Source organism: Telmatherina bonti (genome assembly GCF_933228915.1).
Source record: "Telmatherina bonti genome assembly, chromosome: 22".
NCBI classification, from domain to species: Eukaryota; Metazoa; Chordata; class Actinopteri; order Atheriniformes; family Telmatherinidae; genus Telmatherina; species Telmatherina bonti.
In genome coordinates, this window is record NC_136631.1 from 6,137,920 (window position 1) to 6,163,237 (window position 25,318).

At 42.4% G+C, this 25,318-nt stretch overlaps 1 protein-coding gene across 1 annotated transcript in view; it reads left to right on the forward strand.

Annotated features, from left to right (window-relative positions):
• Nucleotides 1-25,318, forward strand: part of LOC306772579 (myelin transcription factor 1-like protein) — a gene marked incomplete at both ends in the record, with an annotated part of 98,737 nt that overhangs the window by 42,432 nt on the left and 30,987 nt on the right. Inside the window, 6 exons of the mRNA XM_079262123.1 lie at nucleotides 1,859-2,304; nucleotides 9,018-10,175; nucleotides 14,200-14,334; nucleotides 19,079-19,169; nucleotides 22,332-22,439; nucleotides 23,127-23,353. Coding sequence (XP_079118249.1) covers nucleotides 1,859-2,304; nucleotides 9,018-10,175; nucleotides 14,200-14,334; nucleotides 19,079-19,169; nucleotides 22,332-22,439; nucleotides 23,127-23,353 — 2,165 coding nt within the window. The remainder of the gene's footprint in view (nucleotides 1-1,858; nucleotides 2,305-9,017; nucleotides 10,176-14,199; nucleotides 14,335-19,078; nucleotides 19,170-22,331; nucleotides 22,440-23,126; nucleotides 23,354-25,318) is intronic.

A 25,318-nucleotide genomic window follows, 5' to 3' on the forward strand; every position in this document is an offset into this window, starting at 1 on the left:
TGTAAACAAGGCAGAGATACCCGGCGCTCGTTCTCAGAAATAACCCAGAAAATTGTGATGTAGAGAATCGTGATTTAAAGATGGCTACACTACCACCTGTAGACCATTGGGATGGAGAAACGGGGGAGTGACATTTATGCAGACCCCTCACACCCTGCACACACACTGTTCAAACTCATCCCATCTGGTAGGCGGTTTAGAGCCCAGTTCTCAAATACCAGTAGCCAGAGGAACCGTTTCTTCCCCCAGGCCATCACTGTCTTGAACAAAATGTACACCGATGCACATTAGCACACATCCATGTGACCTGAAATTGCTGTCAAATACTGTGTAGATACCATGGAAATAGTTAAAGAATAACCAATATCCATTGCTGCTCGCAAGTATGTTGCTGCCTTTCCTTGTTTCTACTGTGTTATTATATTTGTTTATCTAACTCTTCCTCCTGTTTTTTGCTTATTCTTTGATTATTTAATGTACGTACAACAGAGAGCAACTTGCCAGCGGACTCAAATTCCTTGTTTGTTTGCACAGAAATGGCAATAAAGGGATTCTGATTCTTTAAGAAATTCTTCTGTTGAGTTTTTAGTGTAAACAGCAGCGAATTGCTTTTATTATAATAGAAAAAAATCAGCAATTTGTTTTGTTTATTATTCATTATCTTATCAATTGGTTGGTTTTTCTCATGGTGAACATTTATACGTGTTTGTGATTTGCTAGTTTTTTCTGAGGTGGTGCAACTGGAACGCTAACAACCTGGTAATGATGTCATCTACTCCCAACTACTCGAAATTACGAGCCAACTAGAACGCACCATTAGCTGACGTTATCCAGCGCTGAAGATCTGAAGCTTTCAACACTAAATGTTTATTTCTGCTCCCTTACGTACCATAATTGGGGCGATCGTTTCAAACGCATCCATACTTCCATGCATCTTTTACGTTGCCCTGGTATTTTGGTCCACTAGAGCAGTGGTTTTCAACCGCTGTGCCGTGGCACACTGGGTGCTGCGAGAGATTATCAGGTGTTCCGTGAAAAATTACCCAATTTCCCCTAGTTGGTCTTAAAAGCAGCTCTGTGTTTATTCAAACAGGCCGCAGTGAAAAATAATAAAATTCCATCTTCTTGTGTTTATTTGATATCTATTCAAGAGGCTTTGACAAAATGGACTTTATATTAATAATTTGGACTTTTTAAAAAACAAAAATACAAAAAAAAAATTTGGTTTGTGGTGTGCCTTGTGATTTTTCAGTGTAAAAAATTTTCCTTGGCTCAAAAAAGCTTGAAAAACTCTCCACTAGAGGGCGTTGCTGAGTTCAGAGTTCATTTCAACGTTTTGACAGCAGTTTTTTGTTTTTTTTTCTCAACAACTTCTTTTATCTGGAACCTTCTTCTTCTTGTTCCTCTTCTTCTCTGGTTCGTTCCTTTCCCATCCGTCTTCTGCGTCCAGCGCTAATGGGCTAAAGCAGCAACCAAACATTCAACATCGTTGGAAAGTTGGTGAAATATTTAACAAACAAAGAAAATGAGCTTCAGGTGCAGATTTATTTGTCATATCTGGTGATTCTTTAATCATATTTTACTAGATTTAAGTGTTAAACTGTAAAAAATTTGGTTTAGTCATGGAATACAAATTAAACCAGTGCTGTTAATGTTTGAAGGAACCAGTTTATACTGGTGAAGTTGGTTGTAAACATGGTTAAGAAGCCCTTCTTTAGAGTTATTACTCTCCCTGCTGAATGCACCTGTCTGCTTCTTTTCATGTTTGCTTAATAAACTGCAGCATTTCAGCTCTGATTTGTTTTAGCATTAGTGTTGCTAATTAGCTGGTGGCTAATGGCTTATCTCTCCTCCGCAGTGTGTACGGCTGCCCTCTCGCCAAGAAGAGGAAGAGTCTAGACAGACAAACCCTGGAAACCTCCCCCAAGAGGAGCAGCTACCTGGATGACATGGACAACTCCACAATGGAGGAGTGCTACGAAACCGACGGGACCGAGGAGATGGACGACCGGGAGGAGGAAGAGGAGGAGGGAGCCGTGGAGGAGGAGGGAGAAGTGGAGGAGGAGGAAGATATGGAAGGCTACATGGACTATAATGTAGAGCAAATGGAGCAAGAAGATGGAGAGGAGGAGGATAGAGGGGAAGGAGATGAGGAAGAGGTGGAGGAGGAAGAGGAGGTGGAGGTGGAGCAAGAAGAAGAGGAGGAGGGCGATGAAGTGAGGGTGGAGGAGGAAGAGGAGGCGGTGGAGGAGGTGGACTATGAAGAGGGAGAGGATGATGAAGGAGAGCAGAATCAAGAGCAAGGTGAGATTTTGGTCCACAACAGCTGAAAATAAGACTTTTATTTTGTAGGATGTCCACAGATTTCCTGTCTGACGTCAGGTTTACGTTGTTCTAAACCCGATAATAACCAGTTTAAACTAAAGAACCGACCCACAACCGAAACCTCCCAAATACATCCGAACCGTTGTGGTTCCTGGACCGTCTCAGTCGGGCCCCAGCAGCCGGGTACGGGATGAAGATAATTTCATTTATTCGTTTCAGAAACAAAACTAAAAGTTAAAGCAAAGGAAAATAAAGAGAAATTAAATTAAACTAAATCGGTTTAAATTTAGAAAACAAATAAAATTTAATTAAAAAAGAAAAAAGTTATTAAATTAGAAAATACAGACAAATAAAAATTATCATTGAATTATATTAAATTTAAAAAAAATTTAATTAAAAGTTTTAAAAAGTTTTGTTTCCTTTTAACTGAAATTCATTTTAACTTTCATAGTTTGGAAGATCAGTAAATTCAAGAAAGCAGCTTCAAAAATTCTTAAAGCCAGTTTCATCAAGATGAAGATGTTTTCCACCTGTAATAAAAAGATGAATAAAAACAGCAAGTTGTTTTTTTTTTTATCTTTGCAGCATCTACAGTCGATCCCAGAAAACCTTCAGCCAGATGCCGTTTTTGCCTTTTTTCTAGCTTGTTGGGAAGTTTAATGTGACACAGTTTTGTTAGTCTCTGTGTGGCCCTGCTGTCCAGGGTGTACCCTGCCGGTCGCCCAAAGCCGGCTGGGATAGGCTCCAGCTTCCCCACGACCCGGAATTGGAATAAGCGGTTCAGAAAATGAATGAATGAATGAATGAGTTTTGTTTTGGGAATAACATGAAACTACAGAAGCAAATTGCTTCCAAGAATGAAAACAAAACAAACAAAAAAAACTTCAGTCTTGTTATAAGTAGAGGAAAATATTTGGAACGTGAAACATTTTACATGTTTAACTGTTAAAACGCGACACATTAAACAGAAAATCACATTAATGTGAATGAAAGAAAATGATGAGCAGGTTGGAGAAACGGCTCATTTAGGACGGTATTTTTGTTTTTAAAGACTTTTTCTGGATCAACGGTTTTACTTTTCCTGGAACTTTCTGATGTACCAGGAGTGTTTTCGTGGCTACTGGAGTTCAGCACGGCTTCAGGTGCTAAATGCATTTGCAGCTGGTCTGAAATAAGTGTTTACAGTTTTTCTACAGTTATGACTGTAGCATCATGTGCGTCATTCAGATCAGCTGTCTTAGCTGAGTAAAATACATATTCACATGCCACGCCGCCCCACTGAAGAGGTTAGACACCATGGACGACTCTTTAACATGTACTCTGCACACGCTCATACAGTTTATGAGACATGAAACAGGTTTTATTTCCTATAATGTAGGTCTGAACGATTCTGGATAAAATGAGAATCACCATTTTTTTGCAAATAACTGAGATCACGATTCTCTCATGATTTTTTTCCAATATAAATATTTATTGCGCGTATTACCGGCACATCAACGTTGCAACAGCTGACACTGAACATAAACACAATAAATGTCTCTCTTGTCTCCTCTTACACACACAACCTTTGAATAATTTTAATAGTAACATTTTTTAACAATATTTTTCTGTGCATAAGGTGATGAGAGGTAGCTATGTAGAAAATACAGGAGAGTTGGACATGAAACTAGAAATTTCACACAGCAGCCCTTTGGTTAACTTTGATATTCTGACATTTAACAAAGGAGGACAAAAGTTATTTATGCAATGTGGGTCTAAAGGGATTCAAAATCTACTGTTTTAAAGTGATATTTCAATGGCAAAATTAAAAAAAAAAAACAGAAAAACGTTTACTCTAAACATATTTATGGTGGTTTTGACTCAACTTTTGTGTCTCCCACATTATTCCTCTCTCCTACAACGTCCATTACATTACGCGCATATGGACAGTTTAAACTGGACATTAACAATCTAAATGGACCAAACAGAAATGATGTTAGTCTACATCCCACTCTGTCAGCCAGGCTGGGATCAGCGGTGGATATGCACATGCACTATTCATTGTGACAGTGCACGTGGACTTGTGCAGGTGTCCTCTCTGCTCCTCTGACCGGCTGGGAGTGCTTTATGATGGGGAGAGGCTCCCACTGCTCGTTCCTGACAGTCACTGCTAAACAACATGTGCCTTCAAGTCAGTCGCCAAAACACCAGAAACGTCTCCAGTAACTCCAGTAAGAGTTGCTAGATTTGTCGCTAGTCGCTTTTAACAAAAAAAGTCGCCAGATTTAGCGAGAAAGTTGGCAAGTTTTTCCTATCAGCCGGCATCTGCGTCACGTGGTATAAGGATCCGCCATTTTCATTTGTTGAGGGAGAAAGAGGGAGCGCTTGTTTTTATGCTTTATTTAATCATTTATTTTTTGTTTTATTCGTGATCTTTTTTTATTTATTTATTTATTTTAAATTGTCGTAATTTGAAAATGAGATTGTATACAAGTATGAATCAAGATCGCGATTCTTTAGTGATAAATTGTGCAGCCCTGCTATAATATGACGTGTGTGTTTGTTGGACTAACATGAAAAAAAAACCGTCGACTCCTCACACACCAGCGCAGATAGATGAGGAGTTTCAGAACAAATGGACAAATCCAGGCTTCCCTTCGCTCAGTCGCTGGAATTTTCCCGTAATATCCAGGACTTCATCAGACCGAACGCCTCTTCTGGCGGCCGAGAGTTAAACAGCCGAGGAGCCGCAGGGATTGGCTGGACAGCAGAACATCCGGCCAATCATCTGGCTGTAGACACACCGAAACAAACCTCTACCTGGGGCGTCCTGCTGGCTGAAAGTGTTTACGCTGTACGGTTGAATTCAGAAGGAACCTGCAGCAGCTGGTTGGCACAGTGAGGCCAGTCTCGACCAGCTGATTCTGACCTTCATGGCGTCATGTTTCCACCTTCCAGAAAAGCACAAATCAAAGACTTGTTTTTCTCACATTTCAGCCATTTTGGGTTTATTGAAACACTAATGTGGTTGCTTTTATCATTCCTGCTGTTGTTGGCCTCATGCCTCCTCTGAACATCTGGTCACCACTCCTCATTAAAAAGGATTCCCCCACACATGTGACATCATTATACCAGCCCCCGCGGCCATAGTTTCACTTGTTACAGCAACGCCAGGCCGAGATCAGGCGTGTTCTCATCCACACGCTTCATTAATAGACACTAATATCTGACGTTGAGCCGGGACGTGATCAGCCAGCAGAAACTTTATGCATTTATTTCCAGTTTGAGCCTCCAGCAGATGTGATCGTCTCCCACTGTGACTGCAGCGATGAGCATTTCTGGAGGGGGGAGGGGCCTCAGGCAGCATGAGCGCTACCTGTTGATGGAGTAAACCAGTGTTTTCAACCATTTTTAAGCCAAGGTACATTTTTTTCTCTCAAAATCACAGGGCACACCACAAACCAACACTGTTTTTCTTTTGTTTTTCAAAAGCCTATATAAATAATATAAACTTAATCAGATAAACAAAAGAAAATGGAATTTTATGATTTTTCACAGGCCTGGGTCTGTTTGGATGGAAACAGAGCGGCTTTTCAGACAAATTCTGTGAAATTGGCTCATTTTTCACGGCACACCAGTGTGCCACGGCACAGTGGTTGAAAAACACTGGAGTAAACTATACACGCTTCAGTCTCCAGTAACACCAGAAAGTTGCTTCATTTGTTGCTTTTTAAAAAGAGTTGCTCAACGTCTCTGAAAACTAATTGCAGCAGTAAAGTAGCAAAGTTATCTGCTCCAGTGTGTGCGTCACTGTAATCCGTCTTCCAGGAAATCAGGCAACGTAAACTGACCTTTAGTAGAAATTTTAATAAATTAATTTTTCTGTAACAGATTACATGTTAACACTGCCAGTCAAAAGTTTGGACACACTTTTCAATTAATCCAATGGGAATACATATACATATATATATATATATATATATATATATATATATATATATATATATATATATATATATATGTATGTAAATAAGTGTGTGTGTATATATGTTAGGGGTGAAATTGAATTTCGGGATTTTTTGCTTCACAAAAATTTGATCTTTTTGTTGTTAGAAAAATTGATTTTTTTCAAATAGATACAAATAATCCATTATAAAAAATTTTTCTCATTTTAATTGTTTTTATTGATCTTTTTATTTGTCTTCTTGGGCATCATAGCAGCAGAATGATGGTCTTGCTGCTGCGTTGCTTTTTCCTGATTGAAAACAAGAAAAATGACGAGCAAAAAGTTTTATACTTTTTTGTTTGTTTGTTTGTTTTTAGCAAACAATATCAAACAATATCGAAGAATTGTGAGAATCGCAATTCAAATCTAAGCAGCACCCAAGAATTCAGAATCGAATTGGGACAAAACCATATCATCACAGCCCTAATATATATATATATATATACATATATATATATATATATATATATATATATATATATATATATATATATATATATATATATATATATATTTATATATATATGTGTGTATACATGTATACACAAACACACACACACACACACACATATATATATATATATATATATATATATATATATATATATATATATATATATATATATATATTTATATATATATGTGTGTGTATACATGTATACACAAACACACACACACACATATATATATATATATATATATATATATGTGTGTGTGTGTGTGTGTGTGTGTGTGTCTGAATATTTCACAATCAAATAAATGTATTTGTTTATTTAGTGAAATTGGACACAAGTTAAAAAAAATGTAAAAGAAAGAATCAGAGAATAGAAATGTAGACTTTTGACAGTTTTTCACGTTATCCTACATTCATCATGTCAGTTTAGCGTCGATGTGGATAATCTCATCAATGTATAATAAACAATCCTTTGATTTCTAAAATACAGAAATGTACAGATTTAGTTTAGTGTTTGGTATTAAAGCTGCAGCTCAGCACATGATCTATTGATCAACTATTCTCTGCTTTCAGCTGCGTGTTTCTTGACGAATATAAAAGCATTAGAAGAAGCACAGCTCTCCCCAGTCGGAACTAGTTTATATTCTTTACCTGAAGTCACCATGCTAAACCCTGCCTACTTTTGGGACTGGGATTTGAGAAACTCCTGCCCCATATGTTATCTCATCTTCCCCCGTGACGTGCCCGACACTGGATCTGGCAGGTTTCTCTCCAGCAGATCCTGCGTTGCACCCCCGCATCTCGATTGGACCTGACAGTGCCTTCAAGTCCAATTAAGACTGAAGCTCCGAGTGAGGAGAGTGTTAACCCTGTTTGGCGCGCGGCTTCATCCACCCAAAGTGTTGATGCGGCATCTCAGCAGCCGTGCTCATATTTTCCTGCCGACATGTGAAAACGTGTCTGCAGACTGGTGTTCATTAGCGGAGGTTTTAACCCCCCCCCAACGCAGACACTGTGGACTGTTGCCACCGTCTCTTCAACCTGTCACCGCCTCTGTTTCTGCAGTTAGCTGCTGAGCTGCCTCCATGATTTCTGCAAAATCCCCAAATCATTATGATGTTTACTGGAATCATTTGCTGCTTTTCCAATAAAAGTATTAAAAAAAAATTCATCTGCATCAAAGCTACATAATCTCCAGGTTGAAATTCTTTAGCTTTTCTGTGTTTCGCACATCTATTGTTGCTAATCCAGCGCCGGTTGAAGGCAGAGCGGTCCCTCTGTTCCCTCCTTAATCTGTTCCCTCCTTTGTGCACCTTGATTGCTCTTCAAATTGCTTCCCTGTGCCACGTTTCATAGCATCAAAAATTAAACCCGCGGTGCAGGAGGTTACTGCATGCTGTCAAAATATGCGCCCGGTCATTCGTGACTGCTTCCTCCACCACCAAGCAGCAACACCGCGTTGCCTTCATTAGATTGAAGCATATGAACTGTTTTTATAAGTCAAACACGAATCACTGCCCTTCTGAAAAAAGAAGCTGCTTGTTTGTGAGTGAGAGGACCTTTGGGTTAATTCTCTGCACAGGAATGTAAGCGGCGAACGCGACGCCAACGCCAGCGATGCGCTCTTGGTGGCTCGGGGCGGAAATGTGAAAGGAGAGACTGGAAGCTCTCCAGGAGCAAGTGCTTGAAATTACTGACAGAAAAGGTTCAGTAACCTTTTGCAGTTTGTCAGAGTCAATTAGGCCCTGAAAGAAATTCTAAAGATACTGATGATTGAATGAAAAAAAGAACTTTACAAGCAAGCGATGAAAAGCCGCCGACCGGGACTCATCATGTTACAGATACTGTTGTATTATTGCTCACATTTGAGATTCTCAGTCACAAGGTTCTGATCTTTCCCTGCTGAGTGATGAATAAAATGTTTTCTCATTTAAAAGCTATTTACAGACCTTTCAATCCCGAAGAAACCATCTGGGGAATTATTGCAAAAAAATAAGACAGCAATTCAACTGCTGTCCCTCATTGTGTAGATTCTGGTTCAGAAAAGCGATTCTCTCTGCAACTTTCCCAAACTTCCGGTGGTGATTCACAATTCAGAGCACAAGCTGCTGTTAAGACTCTCAAAGTAAATTATTAGGGGAAGCAAAGAGTTCCTTATCCAATTTAGATGGACCAAGCCCAGAAATCTGATTTACCGGGAAAATAGAATGACGGAAATGAAATTACAAGACGTTTGTTCTTTCTTTCCGACAGAGGACGATCAGATGAGCACTGGCGAGGGGAATGATGGAGGCGGCGTCGGCGGCAAATGCGGCCCGACGTCAGAGAAGGACGACAACAACAACGACGAGTACGAGAACTACGACGAGCTGGTGGCCAAGTCGCTCCTCAACCTGGGCAAGATCGCCGAGGACGCCGCCAACCGCGCCATGACGGAGTCCGAGATGAACAGCAACTCCTCCAACAGCGCCGAGGACGAGGGGGAGGAGGAGGAGGAAGAGGAAGAGGAGGAGGAAGAGGAGGAGGAGGAGGAAGAGGAGGAAGAGGAGGAGGAAGAAGAAGAGGAAGAGGAGGATGAGGAAGAGGGGGTAGGGGATGAAACCCAGAGGGGAGATCTGAGTTTGGACATGGACAGCGATGTGGTTCGGGAAACGGTGGACTCCCTCAAACTGCTGGCGCAGGGACACGGCGCCGTCCTGTCCGACAGCTTGGACGGGCAGGAGTTTGAGGACAGGATGGTCGGCAACGACGCCGACTGTTCCCACGGTGGTGGAAATACACACGGCGTTGGCGGCGGACATATAAAGACCAGCAGTAACGGACAGGTGGAAAACAGCGACGAGGAGGTGTGTTTAAGCAGTCTGGAGTGCCTAAGGAACCAATGCTTCGACTTGGCTCGCAAACTCAGCGAGACCAAGCCCTCCGACCGAAACGGGCCGTCGCTGCAGAACCATTACTCATGCGGAGACCCCAATCAGCTGCCCCAGCACCACGGCTACGGAGACTATCACAGCAGCCAGGAGGACAGACGGACGCTTGACAGGAACTATTCGGACATGGACAATCTGATGAAGCTGGAGGAGCAGTTGAGCCCGCGCTCCAAGGCCTTCTCCAGCTGCGCACAGGACGAGCGCTACCACACCAACCACCGGGACTTCGACGAGGACACGGCCTCCGTGACGTCGGACCGGTCAGAGGAGGTCTTTGACATGACGAAGGGGAATCTGTCCCTGCTGGAGAAGGCCATCGCGCTGGAGTCCGAACGCGCCAAGGCCATGCGGGATAAGATGGCAGCCGAGGTGGCCAGAAGAGATGGAGTGCGGTACGAGAACCACGGCCCGCGGCACGGCTACGGCGTGGAGCGCAAAGCCCGCCTCCCCGACGGCATGAAGAAGCCTTTCTTCCACAAAGGTGAGTCTTCCTTCAACCACGTTTACCTTCTTTGACAAGTGGAGGTAAAATGTTTGTCTGGCAAGCAGCCCGCATGCATCCTGGGAACCTCACCATAACCCCGGGACAAACTTGTTTTCAGCCAATTTGGAACTTCGCATCTCGGTAGCAGCAGCTTATGTTGTTAAAATAGGCCAGCATGGAAACATCAGAGGGTAGGCTTGTCAGGCATAAGTAATGGCAATCTGCACGGCCTGTTAGGACCGCAAATCTCATCCCTGTGATGCAGCTCGGGGTAAATCTACCTATTTTTAAACCTGCGCGAGCACTTGGGAAAAGAAAGTAGAGAACTGAGTCCCCCTTTGCTTTTCGAAGGCCCGTCTCTTCCTCTACAGGCTGATACCGATACAGCAGCGAGACAAACGCACGACTCCGGCGGTGCTAATTGTTATTCAGCTTCCTCCGCTCGTGGCAGCCAGAAAATTTCCACCGGCATTCGCCGCAGCTGATTGCAACCTCCTTTGTTTAACTCTTAATTATTCCTCTCATCGTTTACTGCAAGAATATAAAAGCCCAACTGGGTTTAAATCCTTTTTCTCCCATAAGGAAGATGCCAGATAAGAGCAACAAACAGGAGCGGGCTAATTCACAGTGGGATGATATTACACCTCAAATGCCACACAACTCACAGCAGGTTTATATTGCTACTTAAATGCCACACAAATGCTAATTTCAAGAGCCTTCCATGGCCTTTGTGTCTGGATAATGTTGGAATAATGAGAGGATGCAAGACAGTTGCACGGCGATAGCATCTTTCCTCAGGCGAGATAGCTGCAGACACTCGTTGACCAGGGTTCTTGTGTGTGATTTATAAAACAGAGCATGGTGAAGGAGGGGGGTGTGGTGGGGGCTCTCAGAAGAGCCCTGCTCCCGAACAGAAGCATGAGGTTGAGATGAAAATTGAACAGTATCAGAATGACCGATAACGAACGACAGGCCCACTGACTGCACATTAATTATCCAGAGATGGTATGGTAATGGGGGCCATTTGCTATGCAAAGCGCAGACCGTCCCCAGCCACAATCAATATCCCCCTGCTTTCTAATATGCCTTTCACTTGGCTGCCTCCGCTGTCTACAATAGAAGCGTCGCAGGCAGAGTGCACGGGCATCATGCCTGCTCACGGAAATGGAGACTTATTTCCAACATGCCGCTGAAACATTAACAGCGAATGTAATGATGTGCCTCAAAAGAAGCCATTATAAAAGAGCCGCATTTCACTTGCAGACCAAGCTTCCTATCAACATGAAATTTCCCCGCCTTGATTGCTCCGGTGCCAGACATGACATGGCGGTATTGTACCAAACTCACGTGGTCCTAATGTGACATAGATGGATGAGAGCCACGGAGGATAATGAGCTGCTTTTTTCTGATGAATGAGACATGGAATTTGGTTTGGTGACTCATTTGTAAATGTATGATTAGGTCCAACCCTGCGCCACCTTTCAATTTTGTACTTTCTGACCCCTCCTTCCCGCTTCACTTGATTATTTTTCTTGCTTTGGCTCTAATACGCAACGTGGGGGTTTATTTTGGTTGGCCTCAGTTGGAGCTATTGAGTTACAGAGGCCTTTGAAAGTTTAATCAGTGGTCAGTGGGAGATGATAGTCGGTCACATGGCTCCACGTTTATTCTACGACCAGAGAGGCTCTGCAGTCGTCATTTTTACAGGGAGAATTTCTGACATTGAGGGTCAAAGTCTTTTAGAGGTTGCATTTCTAGAAAGGATGCCTGCCGGTGCAGCCTGGCACGGGTTTGTTTTGGTAGTAACCATATCTGAGCTGGGTTTGGAGGAAACAGGAGATCCAGGCTTTTTGGGAGGGAAAGACGATCTCATCTGGTGTGTGTGCCGGTGTAGACGTGTGTGTTTTTACACCGTCGTCATCAGCTCAGCAGAGATGCAGCTGTGGCGTAAAAGAGCAGAAAAGGGAGATTTGCTTTTATTTGAACCTGAATTGGATCGCTTCGTGTTGAAGGCCAACAGGCGCAGCAGAAACTGGAGTGTCGCGTCAACACGTCCAAGTGACCTCCAAAAAGCTGACGTTTCACAAACCCTCACAACATCGTAGCTGTAAATTCAAACTTCATTGTCAAAAGACCCGTCAGAAAGTAATTACTGCTCCGTCGTCCTTGTCAGTTTTCATCCTGCTTCTTCTCATAAACACAGACCTGGAATTAAAAAGAAAACTACTTGTCAGCACGTGTTCGGTTGCAAAAGTCAAGGAAGTTTTGTTTTAACCTGCTGAGTGCTCAACACAACAAGACTTTGACAAATTTTCAAAGACAATTTTTTTTTTTTTTTTATGTTTGCTGTTTAATTAATTTTGGACATCTGAATCACTTCATTTGAATCTGTTTATTTAATTTAACTGGACTTTTTTCTCCCCTTTTTACATGAGCTGTCTTTATATTCTCAGCATTTTCAGGTTGATCGCCATCTTTATGAACGGTTACCATGGTTACAAGTGTCCATTTCTTTCTATCCATTTAAAAAGAAAAGTTTTAGTTCCTCCTAGCTAATTCCTTTAGCTTTAGCATTAGCATCACAGCCAGAAGCTTTTGTCTTCACTGAACAGTTTTGCGAGCTGGAAAACCGATGCGAACTGTTCGGATGAAAAGAATATATTTATTTTGCACAGACGAATCAGGAAGACGACTTTTGGTTCGCTTGCGTTTAACGGATCCGTGTTCAACTGGTACGAAACACGAACGTTTCCTTCAGGTGGAAAGTTTGTCCAGACCCGGTTATTTCTGCGTCCGACGCGTCCTTTCTTCCTTATTTTCTTCTTCCTTAAAACTGTTCAGCCAACGTTGCTGAAGTTCTGACAGCTTCACGCTCCTCATTCTCCACGTTGATCCTCTTCATACTGATTGTCTGACTGGTTTATTTATTTTCCATGGTAAATATATATATCAGATGTATAGACTGGTTAATTTTCTTGTTTTGTATAATGAAGTCGTGTCTTTTTTAATCTTATTTATGATTTTGTTTTTATTTTAAACTGAAAGAACCGATAAACAATCTTCAAATGAAAATATTGAATCAAATGATAGTTTATTAAAAGTTTAATAGGCTCAACGTGAGAAAAGGGTTCTGCCTTGTCTGTTTTCTCAGTTTTTGCATCATTTTATGGAAATTAACATGAAAAAAAAAAGATTTTTGTAAAACAATAAGATTCTTTTACTAGATGCACTCCCGCCTACCGTAATGGTGTCGCTGCAGAGGCATTTTTAATCTGAACCCAAATAACAACGAATATAAAAACATTTCATTACATTGAGGAGCCTCGTGCTGCACGTCCACACTAACCAGTCTGTCAAGTCTGATGGAATGGTTATCAGCCAGTTAATCCAGTTAGTTTCCCTTTGATGCTAATTGTCTAGTCACACTATCATCTTATACAACCGTGTTTCCTTCTGCCCATTAACTCGATCTGTGAAGCCAGAATGTAGGCAGACGTTCTAGTCTACTCTGATTGGCCGGCTGGACTGGCCGTAGTTCGTACGAACCCTCCGTATATCTGACTGAAGAAAATAAAATATATATGAAACATCTCTTTTTGGTCATTTCACCAGATAGCAACAAACTGTGTGGCCCAGATGTGGCCCACATTTGCAGTTTTGTTTGGCTTTTACTTCTGGACATGTGAGTGTGGCTCATGGCTCCTTGTATTTGGACACATCTGGCCCACACACAGCTGCTATAAACGCACATCTGAGCCGGTAGCAGACATCTGGACCACATGTGGCCCACATGGCATTTACCAGCAGTGTAACTGGGCCATAAGTAGCCCGGATCCGGCCCACATGTCCGCTATCCTGGGTGCAGGTAGTGCACATCCTGGCAGGTTTAACACCATGTTTCTGTTTTCATTCCACCTGCTGGGTTTGTTCAGAAAGAATCGCCTGACGTTTGTAAACACACAGTGTGTTCCAGTTTTACACGCTGAATAACTGGAAACGTCTCCTACATCTCTGCTCACAGATGCTTCGCGTGCAGACAAGAAGGAAAGCAGGTGTCCGACCCCGGGCTGCGATGGCACGGGTCACGTGACGGGACTCTACCCCCACCACCGCAGCCTGTCCGGCTGTCCGCACAAAGACCGGGTGCCGCCAGAAAGTGAGTGTATCCGTCACACACCGGCTGGACGCAGGTGTCGAAGCAAACCCGTGTGTGAAATGTTGTTTGAAGTTAGAAATCTGCATGTTTCCCGTCGTGTGTGTGACGTGTTCCTGTGAGCTCAGACGGGCTTCAGCTGCATTTGTCTTGTGACCTTTTTGCACCTTTTTGTCCTGGTTTGCTTCCTGAACGCCTGCTCTGTGTGCCGCCGTGATGAGGTGGGGAATGAGGCCTGGGTCAGGCTGTCCGTTGCAGATCGGCATGCAACTGTTGGAGGCTGCATGCACGTGCACGTATGACTGAAAAGAAAAGCTTCTTCATTCGTTTCTGCAGCTTTTTCCATGTTGTTTGGTTTTTGTAAACTTGTAAATGTTCACAGAGCTTGATAATGCAGTGAGTGCTTCAGTCATTCATAAACCCTCATCTATTTGTTTTCTTTGCTCGATGAAGTTGTTATTAATAGAAACTCGTCTCACAGATCAAGTGAATAAAAAGTGGGTTTTCCCTTCAGAGCCTGCCTGCTTCGTCTCATTCACCTACTGCCAACAGTTTTCATTAAATGCAGCGTTAAAATCTCGTCAAGACAAATGGCGGATTTAACAAAGGCAGAGGATTTGCTTACCATTAAAAACCAGTAAAGACCAGCAGCACCAGCGCTTACTCTTCAGACGTGCTCGTCTCCCAGGAATGGGAAAAGGACTTGGAGCTGTCGACCTTGTCCGGGGTCGAGAGCCCTAAAATGGAAGCGGGGATGGTGTTGAAATTGATTGTCACTGGAGAGTTTGGGGTTTAATGTCCGTGTTCGTCCTGATGATTGAGTCAGGAGGACTTTTTAGGGGGAAGTGATGCAATTTATTCTTTTTTGATTCACAAAAGTTTCTTTATCGATGAAAGAAAGGAAAGAAACTGACCAGAACCTCCCATAACTTCCTAACACATTCACTCTACTGAATGGTGAATGCATTAATAATGCAGTGACTTCATGTAATTAGGAAATCAAACATTGCAGTGCGACTCGGCCTCGTGAAAAATGACCATTAAATTAGAGCTCAAACGAGTTAATTTCACTGTTTGTTCACCGTTTCTCCTGGAAATAGACGAAAGTTTCTGTTTTTATCTTTAACTATTCATCAGATTTAAAATTGTAAGAAATAAAATTGATTACAGAAAGTTTTCAGATCCAAAAAAGTACAAATAAAAAAAATAATAAAACCTTAAAGAGTTAACAATTCTATTCAATTTAATTGTTGCAATAAGTGTTTAACATGGACAAAATATGAATAGAAGATATGAATCTTTGATTTAATGCAGATATTTTCAGGACTAGTACAACATGACATTTGTACTGGGAAAAGAAACTTTATTATTATTATTGATAAAAGTCATTATTATTTTTTTTATTATTATTATAAATCATTATTGACTTAAACTGATTATTATAGGAGAAGAGTGGTTGTTGTGAAGAGCGCATTTTTAATAAAATACTTAAAAAGTTAAATTTTCTTTAAACGTTTTTGTTATAAACTGAGTTTCAAGCCAGTTCTTCCTGTAGAGCCACTATCATTATAGATGATAATACAGGAAGTATTATCATAGTTTTTTCTGATTCTCTTCCCATCAGCAGCATGAAGTTTGTGTTTGACAGCATGACGCTGGTCTGTTTTGCTTTCGCTTTGGTGAAAAAGTTTCGTCTTGTTTGGAAAAATTGGAAGGAAATTAAAATATTTTGCACCAAAACAAAATCAGTCCAACTAATATAACTCTGAATGAATTGAGTTAGTGGAAGTAATTACACTCAGGTGGATTAGTGCATGTAAAGAGGCTAAAACCAGAATGGAAAAAGCCTTTTTTTCAGAAAAAACATGCAAGTTGTACCAGTTTGGGCTTTCCATAGCTAACACTCACGTCTCTATTAGAGACGCAGCAATTTTCTGTTCATCAGGTTAATCATCAGTAACTATCAGAGTTCCTGCAGGGTCGTAAAAAGTAAAATCTACATTTAAGGCTTTAAAAACTCCCAGATTTCCATCCAGGGTCTAATTAAATCAGGTCTTAAGGTTTTTTTTTTACCTACAGATGCTCCTTTGCTGCGCTACAGCTTGCAAACAGAGTGATATAAGTATTAAACTCACCAGTCGGTTTCATCAAATACATATTTTTTGTTTTTTACATTCCTCAGAAGAGTTGAGCTCATAAAACATATGGAGTAAAACGCCGCAATCAGAAGTTGATGTTGAAGTCAAGGGTAGGTGGCGTCTTTACCAGGCCGTTGGCGTTCCAGTTTGTGTGCATTTAGAAATGTTGTCTTTTGGAAATAAATCCCAAAAACCATGAGAACACCTAGCCGAACCAAAAAGATGGACTACAAGTATTGCAGTCATCTCTAAATTTGCAAGCTTTGGGTCCACTGCGAATAATGAGTTCCCAGCTTGGAATTCTGGGATCACCTCTCCATTTCTGGGAAAATTTCTCAGAGTTCGGAGTTGGACAGCTGGAACGTACGATCGGATAGCTACCGAACAGCTGGACAGCTGGAACGTACGATCGGATAGCTACCGAACAGCTGGAACGTACAATCAGATAGCTACCGAACAGCTGGAACGTACGATCAGATAGCTACCGGACAGCTGGACAGCTGGAACGTACAATCAGATAGCTACCGAACAGCTGGAACGTACGATCGGATAGCTACCGAACAGCTGGAACGTACAATCAGATAGCTACCGAACAGCTGGAACGTACGATCAGATAGCTACCGGACAGCTGGACAGCTGGAACGTACAATCAGATAGCTACCGAACAGCTGGAACGTACGATCGGATAGCTACCGAACAGCTGGAACGTACAATCAGATAGCTACCGAACAGCTGGAACGTACGATCAGATAGCTACCGGACAGCTGGACAGCTGGAACGTACAATCAGATAGCTACCGAACAGCTGGAACGTACGATCGGATAGCTACCGAACAGCTGGACAGCTGGAACATACGATCGGATAGCTACCGAACAGCTGGAACGTACGATCAGATAGCTACTGGACAGCTGGACAGCTGGAACGTACGATCAGATAGCTACTGGACAGCTGGACAGCTGGAACGTACGATCGGATAGCTACCGAACAGCTGGACAGCTGGAACGTACGATCGGATAGCTACCGAACAGCTGGACAGCTGGAACATACGATCGGATAGCTACCAAACAGCTGGAACGTACGGTCGGATAGCTACCGAACAGCTGGAATGTACGATCAGATAGCTACTGGACAGCTGGACAGCTGGAACGTACAATCGGATAGCTACCGAACAGCTGGAACGTACGATCGGATAGCTACTGGACAGCTGGAACGTACTATCGGATAGCTACCGGACAGCTGGACAGCTGGAACGTACGATCGGATAGCTACCGGACAGCTGGACAGCTGGAACGTACGATCGGATAGCTACCGGTGTTCGCTCATAGTGATGAAACAGCAAATCCTGTTGGATCTGCAGGCAGGAAGTGGCCCAGTCTGCCACCTGTTTGCACCTCTCCCCCACTGGCGTGCTAGGAGTCACGTTGGCCGTTTTCCGTAGAAAGAAGAGACGTAATGTTGTCTTCTTCAATAGCTACATAAATATAAATAAAAACTTGTACCTGTAAATATGATTTCTGGGATAATATAATTTTTGTTGTAGTTGGTTGCGTCGCTCTAAAACTTCCTTCATGAAGGTCTAACGTGGCCAGTATCTGTAACCCTACCTATACGTACATAGTTTTATACCTACAGCCCCATTAAGCTCTGAAACCGACATCTTAACGTTTAGGTAGAATTCTGTTTGCGAACCATCAAGACCATTTAAAGATAAATCCTGCAGCCTAACGCGGACGCCAAACCACGTCTTCAGAATCGAGCGACGCTTCTGGAGTTTTCTAGCGAAAGCCGTCGGGGAATTCTGCTTCAAAGCGTGTCTCTTGGTTTATTTCTGCTGCGCCTTAGCGGAGGGCAGAACAGAACGAGGATATGCATAATGTATCAGCTTGTGGCGTGTTGAGGTGGAGGGCTTCGTCCAATTACCTGCACCGAACACCAATTAGTATGGAGGGGGAAGGAGGATGATGAGGGGTTAAAGTTTAAGGGGGTGATAATGATGAAGCTGACGCCGAGAGGGTTTGGCCCCACACGCCACCGGTATCGAGACGACCGCCCCTCCCCCTCTTCGCTCCGACGGCTCCTCTCGGACATCCATAGATCATTAATCTAATTGGCTGGTTGCCGAGGGGATCTGAGTCCGTTCCGGACTGTTTTAATGGTAAACGGTATTGAAGACTGCACTCTCTGCCTTAACAACGAGCGGGCGAAAACAGAGCGCACTCCATCAGGGAGCCGCTTTCCATCCGTCTGCCTCCACCATTGATTTCCAGACCTCCGTTTTTTCTTTTTTTTTGCATGATTGTGAGCTGTTTGCATGGCTGAAACTTCCTCCCATCCCCGTCAAACTTAAATGACATCTTTTTATTCATGAATGTCCCCTCTTCCATGAATACTAATTTGAATGTGCTGGATAAGTGGAAGCAATATGGTGGTAAACCTCGCCTGCCCTTTCCAACTAACGTTCATTAAAACGAAGAAGAGGTCATTTAGGTTCATTTCTTAATGATGTTTATAATGCCAGGCTCCTCACAAACTAATAGAGCTCATGTGTGATTGTAAGGGCTTCCTAACCTTCCCTGTCTTTCACTCCTCTATCTCCTGTCCGTGTGAAGTTGTGGCAATGTATGAGAATGTTCTTAAGTGTCCTACGCCCGGCTGCACGGGACGCGGCCATGTCAATAGCAACAGAAACTCCCACAGAAGGTAAGAGCTCAGCCATCCAGAAACATCTTTTTGTTTCACTGTGGGTTTATTTCCCATCGTCCGTAGTTTTCCAAGGTATCGTTTTATGCTTCTTTTCTTATTACTTATTTGTCATTTTTGGTGTTGTTTTCAGTTTTAACCATAGACCGTATATGAAAGATGGACAGAGCCTCAGGCGGTTAAAAGTAAAGCCTATACGGAAGTGCACAAAACTGCAGTTCCCCCTTCATCCACTAGGGGCTGCAAAACAGAGCGAATACCCATAGACTCCCATGTTAAAAAGACCAACTTCACAGCAGAAATAAACATGTTTACAGCAGAAATAAACACGTTTACAACAGAAATAAACATGTTTACAGCAGAAATAAACATGTTTACAGCAGAAATAAACACGTTTACAACAGAAATAAACATGTTTACAGCAGAAATAAACACGTTTACAACAGAAATAAACATGTTTACAGCAGGAATAAAGATGTTTACAGCCTGGTTCAAAACTCCATTTTAGGTTTAATAGGTCAGGTTTACCTTCATGACAACTGTGGGGGGAGTGAATTTTTTTCTAACTCGCCCATTTAAAAGTAATTTAATGTGTAATCCGGCATATTTAGGGGCGTGTCCTTTTGATTGACAGGTACCCGATCTCCCGCTTCAAGTCAGAAGAACGTAGAACAATCGCGGTTTTTAGCCGGTTAACGTGACTTAGCTTTAGCCCGCTTACCTCTGTTAGCTGGTTAGCTCCTGTTATCTCTGGGTTAGCTCGGTTAGCTCTTAGCTACAGGTAGCTTGGAGTTCGCTCGATGTCAATCATCCACCATGACGCTCACAGCCCCCCTCTCAGCTCCACCTCTTTGTCCATATATGTATTTTCCGGGTGAGATTACACGCATGCCCCTGCCAAGATGGTGATGGTAGGAACCGCCCACCGAGCTTCAATTCTGCTCTTCAGAAACGTACAGGTGACGTCACGGAGGCTCCGCCCATCTTTATATATACAGTCTATGGTTTTAACCCACCCCTCGTCCAACACATCCCTTTGTTCTGTGTGCGTAGATGTTGGCTTGCACTTGAGCTGCTTCGCAATCATAAAATTTAACGGAGGCTGATTAGGATGCAGCATTCTCCTTCTGCAGCATAAATCATTCATCAGCTGCTGGCGAAAAATGGCATCTATCAGGTGCAGGTTCGGACTGAAATAGCTACTCGCTGCTGCTGTCAGACGGGGTGAGGTGACAGCGAAAAAGGAGTGTCACCCTGCAGCAGATGCTCTGGGAGTCGGGCATAGCAGCAGCCATTAGCACCTCGCTGCCACTTAGCCGGGGTGACGGGAGAGGTGCGGACCTGGAGGACCAGGACAGCGACACCGACAAACACGCAGTAAACTTCCACTTCTTACAGGGAGAGGATTTAAAAGGTCCGCGTAGGAATTCACACTTCAGGCGCTTCTTCCAGGCTGAGATTTTAGTTTTTATTTTACCGCTGCGTGGCAGAAAAAGCTGTTTTAAACTCCCAAACCGCTTTTAGACGTCTGTCCTGCAGTGAAACTTTCCAGGAAGAGTTCTCCAGGATCCTGGAAGAACTTTCCAGGAACTCTTCTTTGGATGTTTCTGGCTTTTGTTCTGTTCTCTGTCCAGATGATCCCACTGAGATCCGGATCCTGGACTGATTTAGTCCAGTCCGGGTCTTATGTGGCACCGCAGTCTGAACGGCTTCACGGACTCGTCCGGATAATTCCCACGGTGATGTTTTTCATCGATTCAGCGCCACGTCCGTGGGAACGTTCACACTGCTGACCAGATTCCATCCAGTAATTCTGCAAGTTTAGTTTTTCAAACTGAGGTCAATTTTTCTTAATATTCACATCTTTTTTTTTTTTTTTTTTTTTCACATCTGACACTGTCGACCAATCAGAGAAGACAATCGCTTCTCTGATTGGTCGCTGCTACTTCATTCACTCTTTGTGTCGCCATGGCGACCATGGCCGAGCATCTTATTGCCTAAGCTAGCCGCTGAGGCAGATGGAGTCCGACTTAAAGCGGCCGTGGTCCAGCTTCCCGTGATCATCGCTCGACTTAAAATTCATCTTTGTTTTTGTGCGAGTTTGTTTTAGAATAATTTATTCCGTTTGGCATCACGCTGGCTGTGAATGGACAGAAAGATATCTTTCATATCACTTTGCATCGGTCCCGGTGTGTCTACAATGGCTTCTTGATGGGGACGTTCCCATGGAGACCATTCCTGTTCAAGCTTCGTCCAGCACCTGATGATCCGGATCCATTTAATGTCCCAAAGTTTTTTCCACTCTTTCACCACATTTTTATTGAATAAGCTTATTTTTTCAGGGCAGACGGGAGGCTGCAGAGGTCATGCAGCTTTTCTCCCTCGTTCGGCTCGGGCTTGGTGAAAACAAACACTCCGATTGGTGGAGAGAACAGATCACACCCACGTTATTCCACATTTTACGTCTGATTCCAGTTTCATTGTCAAATCCCCCCCATGTTACTGCACCACCAACATCATGGGTTTGTTTTACTTTGTTCCAGACCTCGCCTTCAGATCCTCGTCATCTGCTTTAGTATTTTAGTTTTGACTATTCTTCTGTCATGAACACGGTTCATCCCTTCATGCCCTTTTTCTGCTCGAGTGATTCATAGTTAGTCAGTTAAGCGGCTTAATGTACAAAAAAGTTCCTCTGAAAGTGTTCAGGTACAAGGACGGGACTGAAAGGAATAAGAAGACCTTCAGAGCGCTGGAGAACTGTAGATCAGAACTCTTAAAAAGACTAAAAACGGGAATAAAAAGAGGATTGTACTTTAGATTTTACATGAGAACGTTTCTGCTGCTGTTTGACGGAAACAAACGCTCATTTGTCCGTATGGGAATACCTATTCTGAGAATTATTTTAAGCTGCTCAACCAGAAACACACAAGCTGTTGCCCACTGTGTTGTTATCCAAAGTGTTAAATAGTGATGGAAATTAATGAATTTGCATTTTAACTGCAGAGAGATGCTTTCAGAGTGACGGCTAGCTGCTGTTTTCAGCATGGCGGACCAGCTGACAAGCCTCTAACAAGCCAAACATTTCACAGCACTCATTGTAGCACTTCCACCTTTCAAAATGTGTCTTCCACGGGCCATTTCAGTCGTTTCTTCTCATTTCAGTCTGTCAGGATGTCCCATAGCTGCAGCCGAGAAGCTGGCCAAAGCCCAGGAGAAGCACCAGAGCTGCGACGGGCCCAAGTCCAACCAGGCGTCCGACCGAGTCTTAAGGTAGCTTCAATGATAAAATCTCCTGCTGCAGCTGTTTAATGTGTTGTGACAAGATGCACTGATTTAAATCCAGTCAGACTCGTGTCATTTTCTGCTTTTTTTCATGCTACGTTCTGTAACTGAGACTTGACGTCTCGCCTTTTTGTTTTATGTTTATGTTTCGTCATCCCCTGAGAATTCATCCACGCGCCCGCCAGCTCATCTCGCTGCTCAAATCACTTTATAAGATCCGAACGAAGCAAGCCTCCGCCATCGCTGCAAAGGCAGCCGCTTCCTTTGATAGCCGTTAAAATGCTGTGATGAAAAGTCAGAAGTAATTGTGAGTTTTAGCTTCATATCAAACAAAACATCAGCAGCAGACTTGCTGGTGTTAAACTGAGGCTGTAAACGTGAATGAAGGATAAAAGCTGATCAAAAAGACTAATAAAAGAAAAGCTTGAATTCAATTTGGCCTGTTTTTTATCGCGTACATATCTGAAGCAAAGTGTTTTTTATGCCATAAAAAAGGAAAGCCCTCCAGCTTCAGTCATCTCTCCATCAGCATCATGTCTGCTCCTTCCCCTTTTCCCTCCACTCCATCAATATTTTACCTCTTTTTTTCTTTTAAACCAAGCCCCAAGTTCCTCCCCCCTGGGCAATGTTCTGTGCCTCGGTCCAACTTCCACCCCCTCGTCATTTATTTTCCAGGCCTATGTGCTTTGTCAAACAACTGGACTATCCTCAGTATGGTTACAAGAACAATGTTTCCACCAGCACGCCCCGCTCCAACCTGGCCAAGGAACTGGAGAAGTACTCCAAGACCAGCTTCGACTACAGCGCCTTTGACGGCAGCAGCAACCACCAAGTGTACGGGAAACGGGCCATCGCGCCCAAAGTTCACGGCCAACGGGACACCTCCCCGAAAGGATATGACGGTAATGTCACACCCTACCGCTGGACGGTGTATCCAAACACATCGATGCGTCTCGAGATGTTTTACCTACGATAAATAACATCCGGTACAAACTGTTACCGTTACAGTCGACTAAGGATCAATACTCTGATATCAGCCGGTCAAAATATCGGGAATATTGAGAAACCACTCTGCTGATGCAAAACTTCTGGAAGTTTTAGACAATAATTGCGTAAAGTCCACAAGTGTCACATGATCGTGGCAGCCTATCAGATGTCATGGTGATGCTTCGAGTTACTGCTTTAATGCAGGTTATTATGCATTTTGATGATCATATTTTAGTTTAAATAGAATATTTTTTTTAATTTTCCATTTAATAAATGTGACAAATCTTACCAATCTGCAGTTTAATTTTTTTTTTTTTATCATTTAAAAATTTTATTTTATCTTATTTTTGTTTCATTTACTCTTCAGTAGAGTTGATCTAGTGTTCAGGTAAAATTTTGATTTCCCTTCTGGGGTCCAGACGTATCGTATCGATGAAAACGCACCATTAACTAATAGAATCGTATTAACAGGAACGTTTTTGGTATTTTCCACCGTCTACATGCGCAGAGATTCGCTGCAGGCTAGCTGGTTTTAGAGATGGAAGCTGCAGGTGAGACATTTTAACGGTAAAGAATAAACAACATTCTTATCATATTATAGAAAATAAAATAATCAAACTTTATGTTCTTGGAGTGGAAAGAGTTGCTGTTTTTATTTTAGTTTGTTTGCTTAAAACAGTAAAAAAAAAATAACAGAATATCTACAGAAGTCTTTTGTGTTTGCAGAAAAGCCTGTTATTGTAAGAGGGCGGCGATATTATGGTCGGGGAAACGCTGGTTTATTTTACGTGTTTATGAGAAAATGAAAAACTTGTTGAAGGGTAAAAACAATCAGGATAAAATAAATTTAACAGTTAAATCCATCTGTTTTTTTTCCCCAGGTGATGATATTTAATAAACATTGAGATGCATAAATATCGCCAATAAATATCAGTTATGTATCGTTACATAAATGTTGGAGTAAAATCTGCTCAGTTAGACGCAACGTTTTCAGTCCTTCCTGAGTTCACACATAAATCTTTATCGTCTTATCTCAGAGCTGAGAAGATGTTTGGCTGTGTTCAGCGTCACGGCGAGGGGGCGGCCGAGCAGATCCACAGCTCTGGATCAACAATCCCTCCACATGCGTGTTGTTGGCATGTTAATAAAGAAACTCCAGCAGACAGACGGATTACATTTACTGCTCAGTCCAGTTTAGTTTATTTTAACCCTGATTTACATTATTATTCCTCTCAGGCCACAGAAAGTAAACAAGTTGATCGTCAACGTGCATTTCAGTCCAACGAAGCGAGGTGTGGACGCCATTTATGTTTCTTTTCTTTCATGAGAAATGGCTGTTATGGAAGTTGTGATTGCATCATACTGTGTGTTTATTGTGTTATATTTTAGTATATTAGGTTATATTACACTTTTATTTAAAGTTTTTTATTAGCTTTTTGATGAGTGTGAGAACGGTGAGGGAAGACGGCTAATTTATGTCACGTTTTTGTTGTTGTTGTTGGAAGTCAGTGTCAGGTGGTGTGAGACAGAGTGAAATGATTTTTTGACCACTTTCAGGTGTTTTGTTTGTTTTTTTTTGTTAACTGGAACAAATATATAATGATCCACCTTTATTCTATTTTTTTGTTTAAAGAAAAATAAATTTATTTGTAATTTTCTAAATCCTTTCCTTTTTTTTTATTTGGATCTTTGGAAGTGTGTAAAAAAAAGTCAGACAGTCCACGCCGCCACCGCCTAGAAAAGCAACGTGGAAAAGGCTGGTACATGAAGAACAGAAGTGTCTTTATCTGAGTCTTTAACTAAATGAACAGAAATAATTTAGCCTTTTATTAACGCGTGACGTGTCAGAAATATTCAGTCGATTTGAGGAAAGTTTTTAC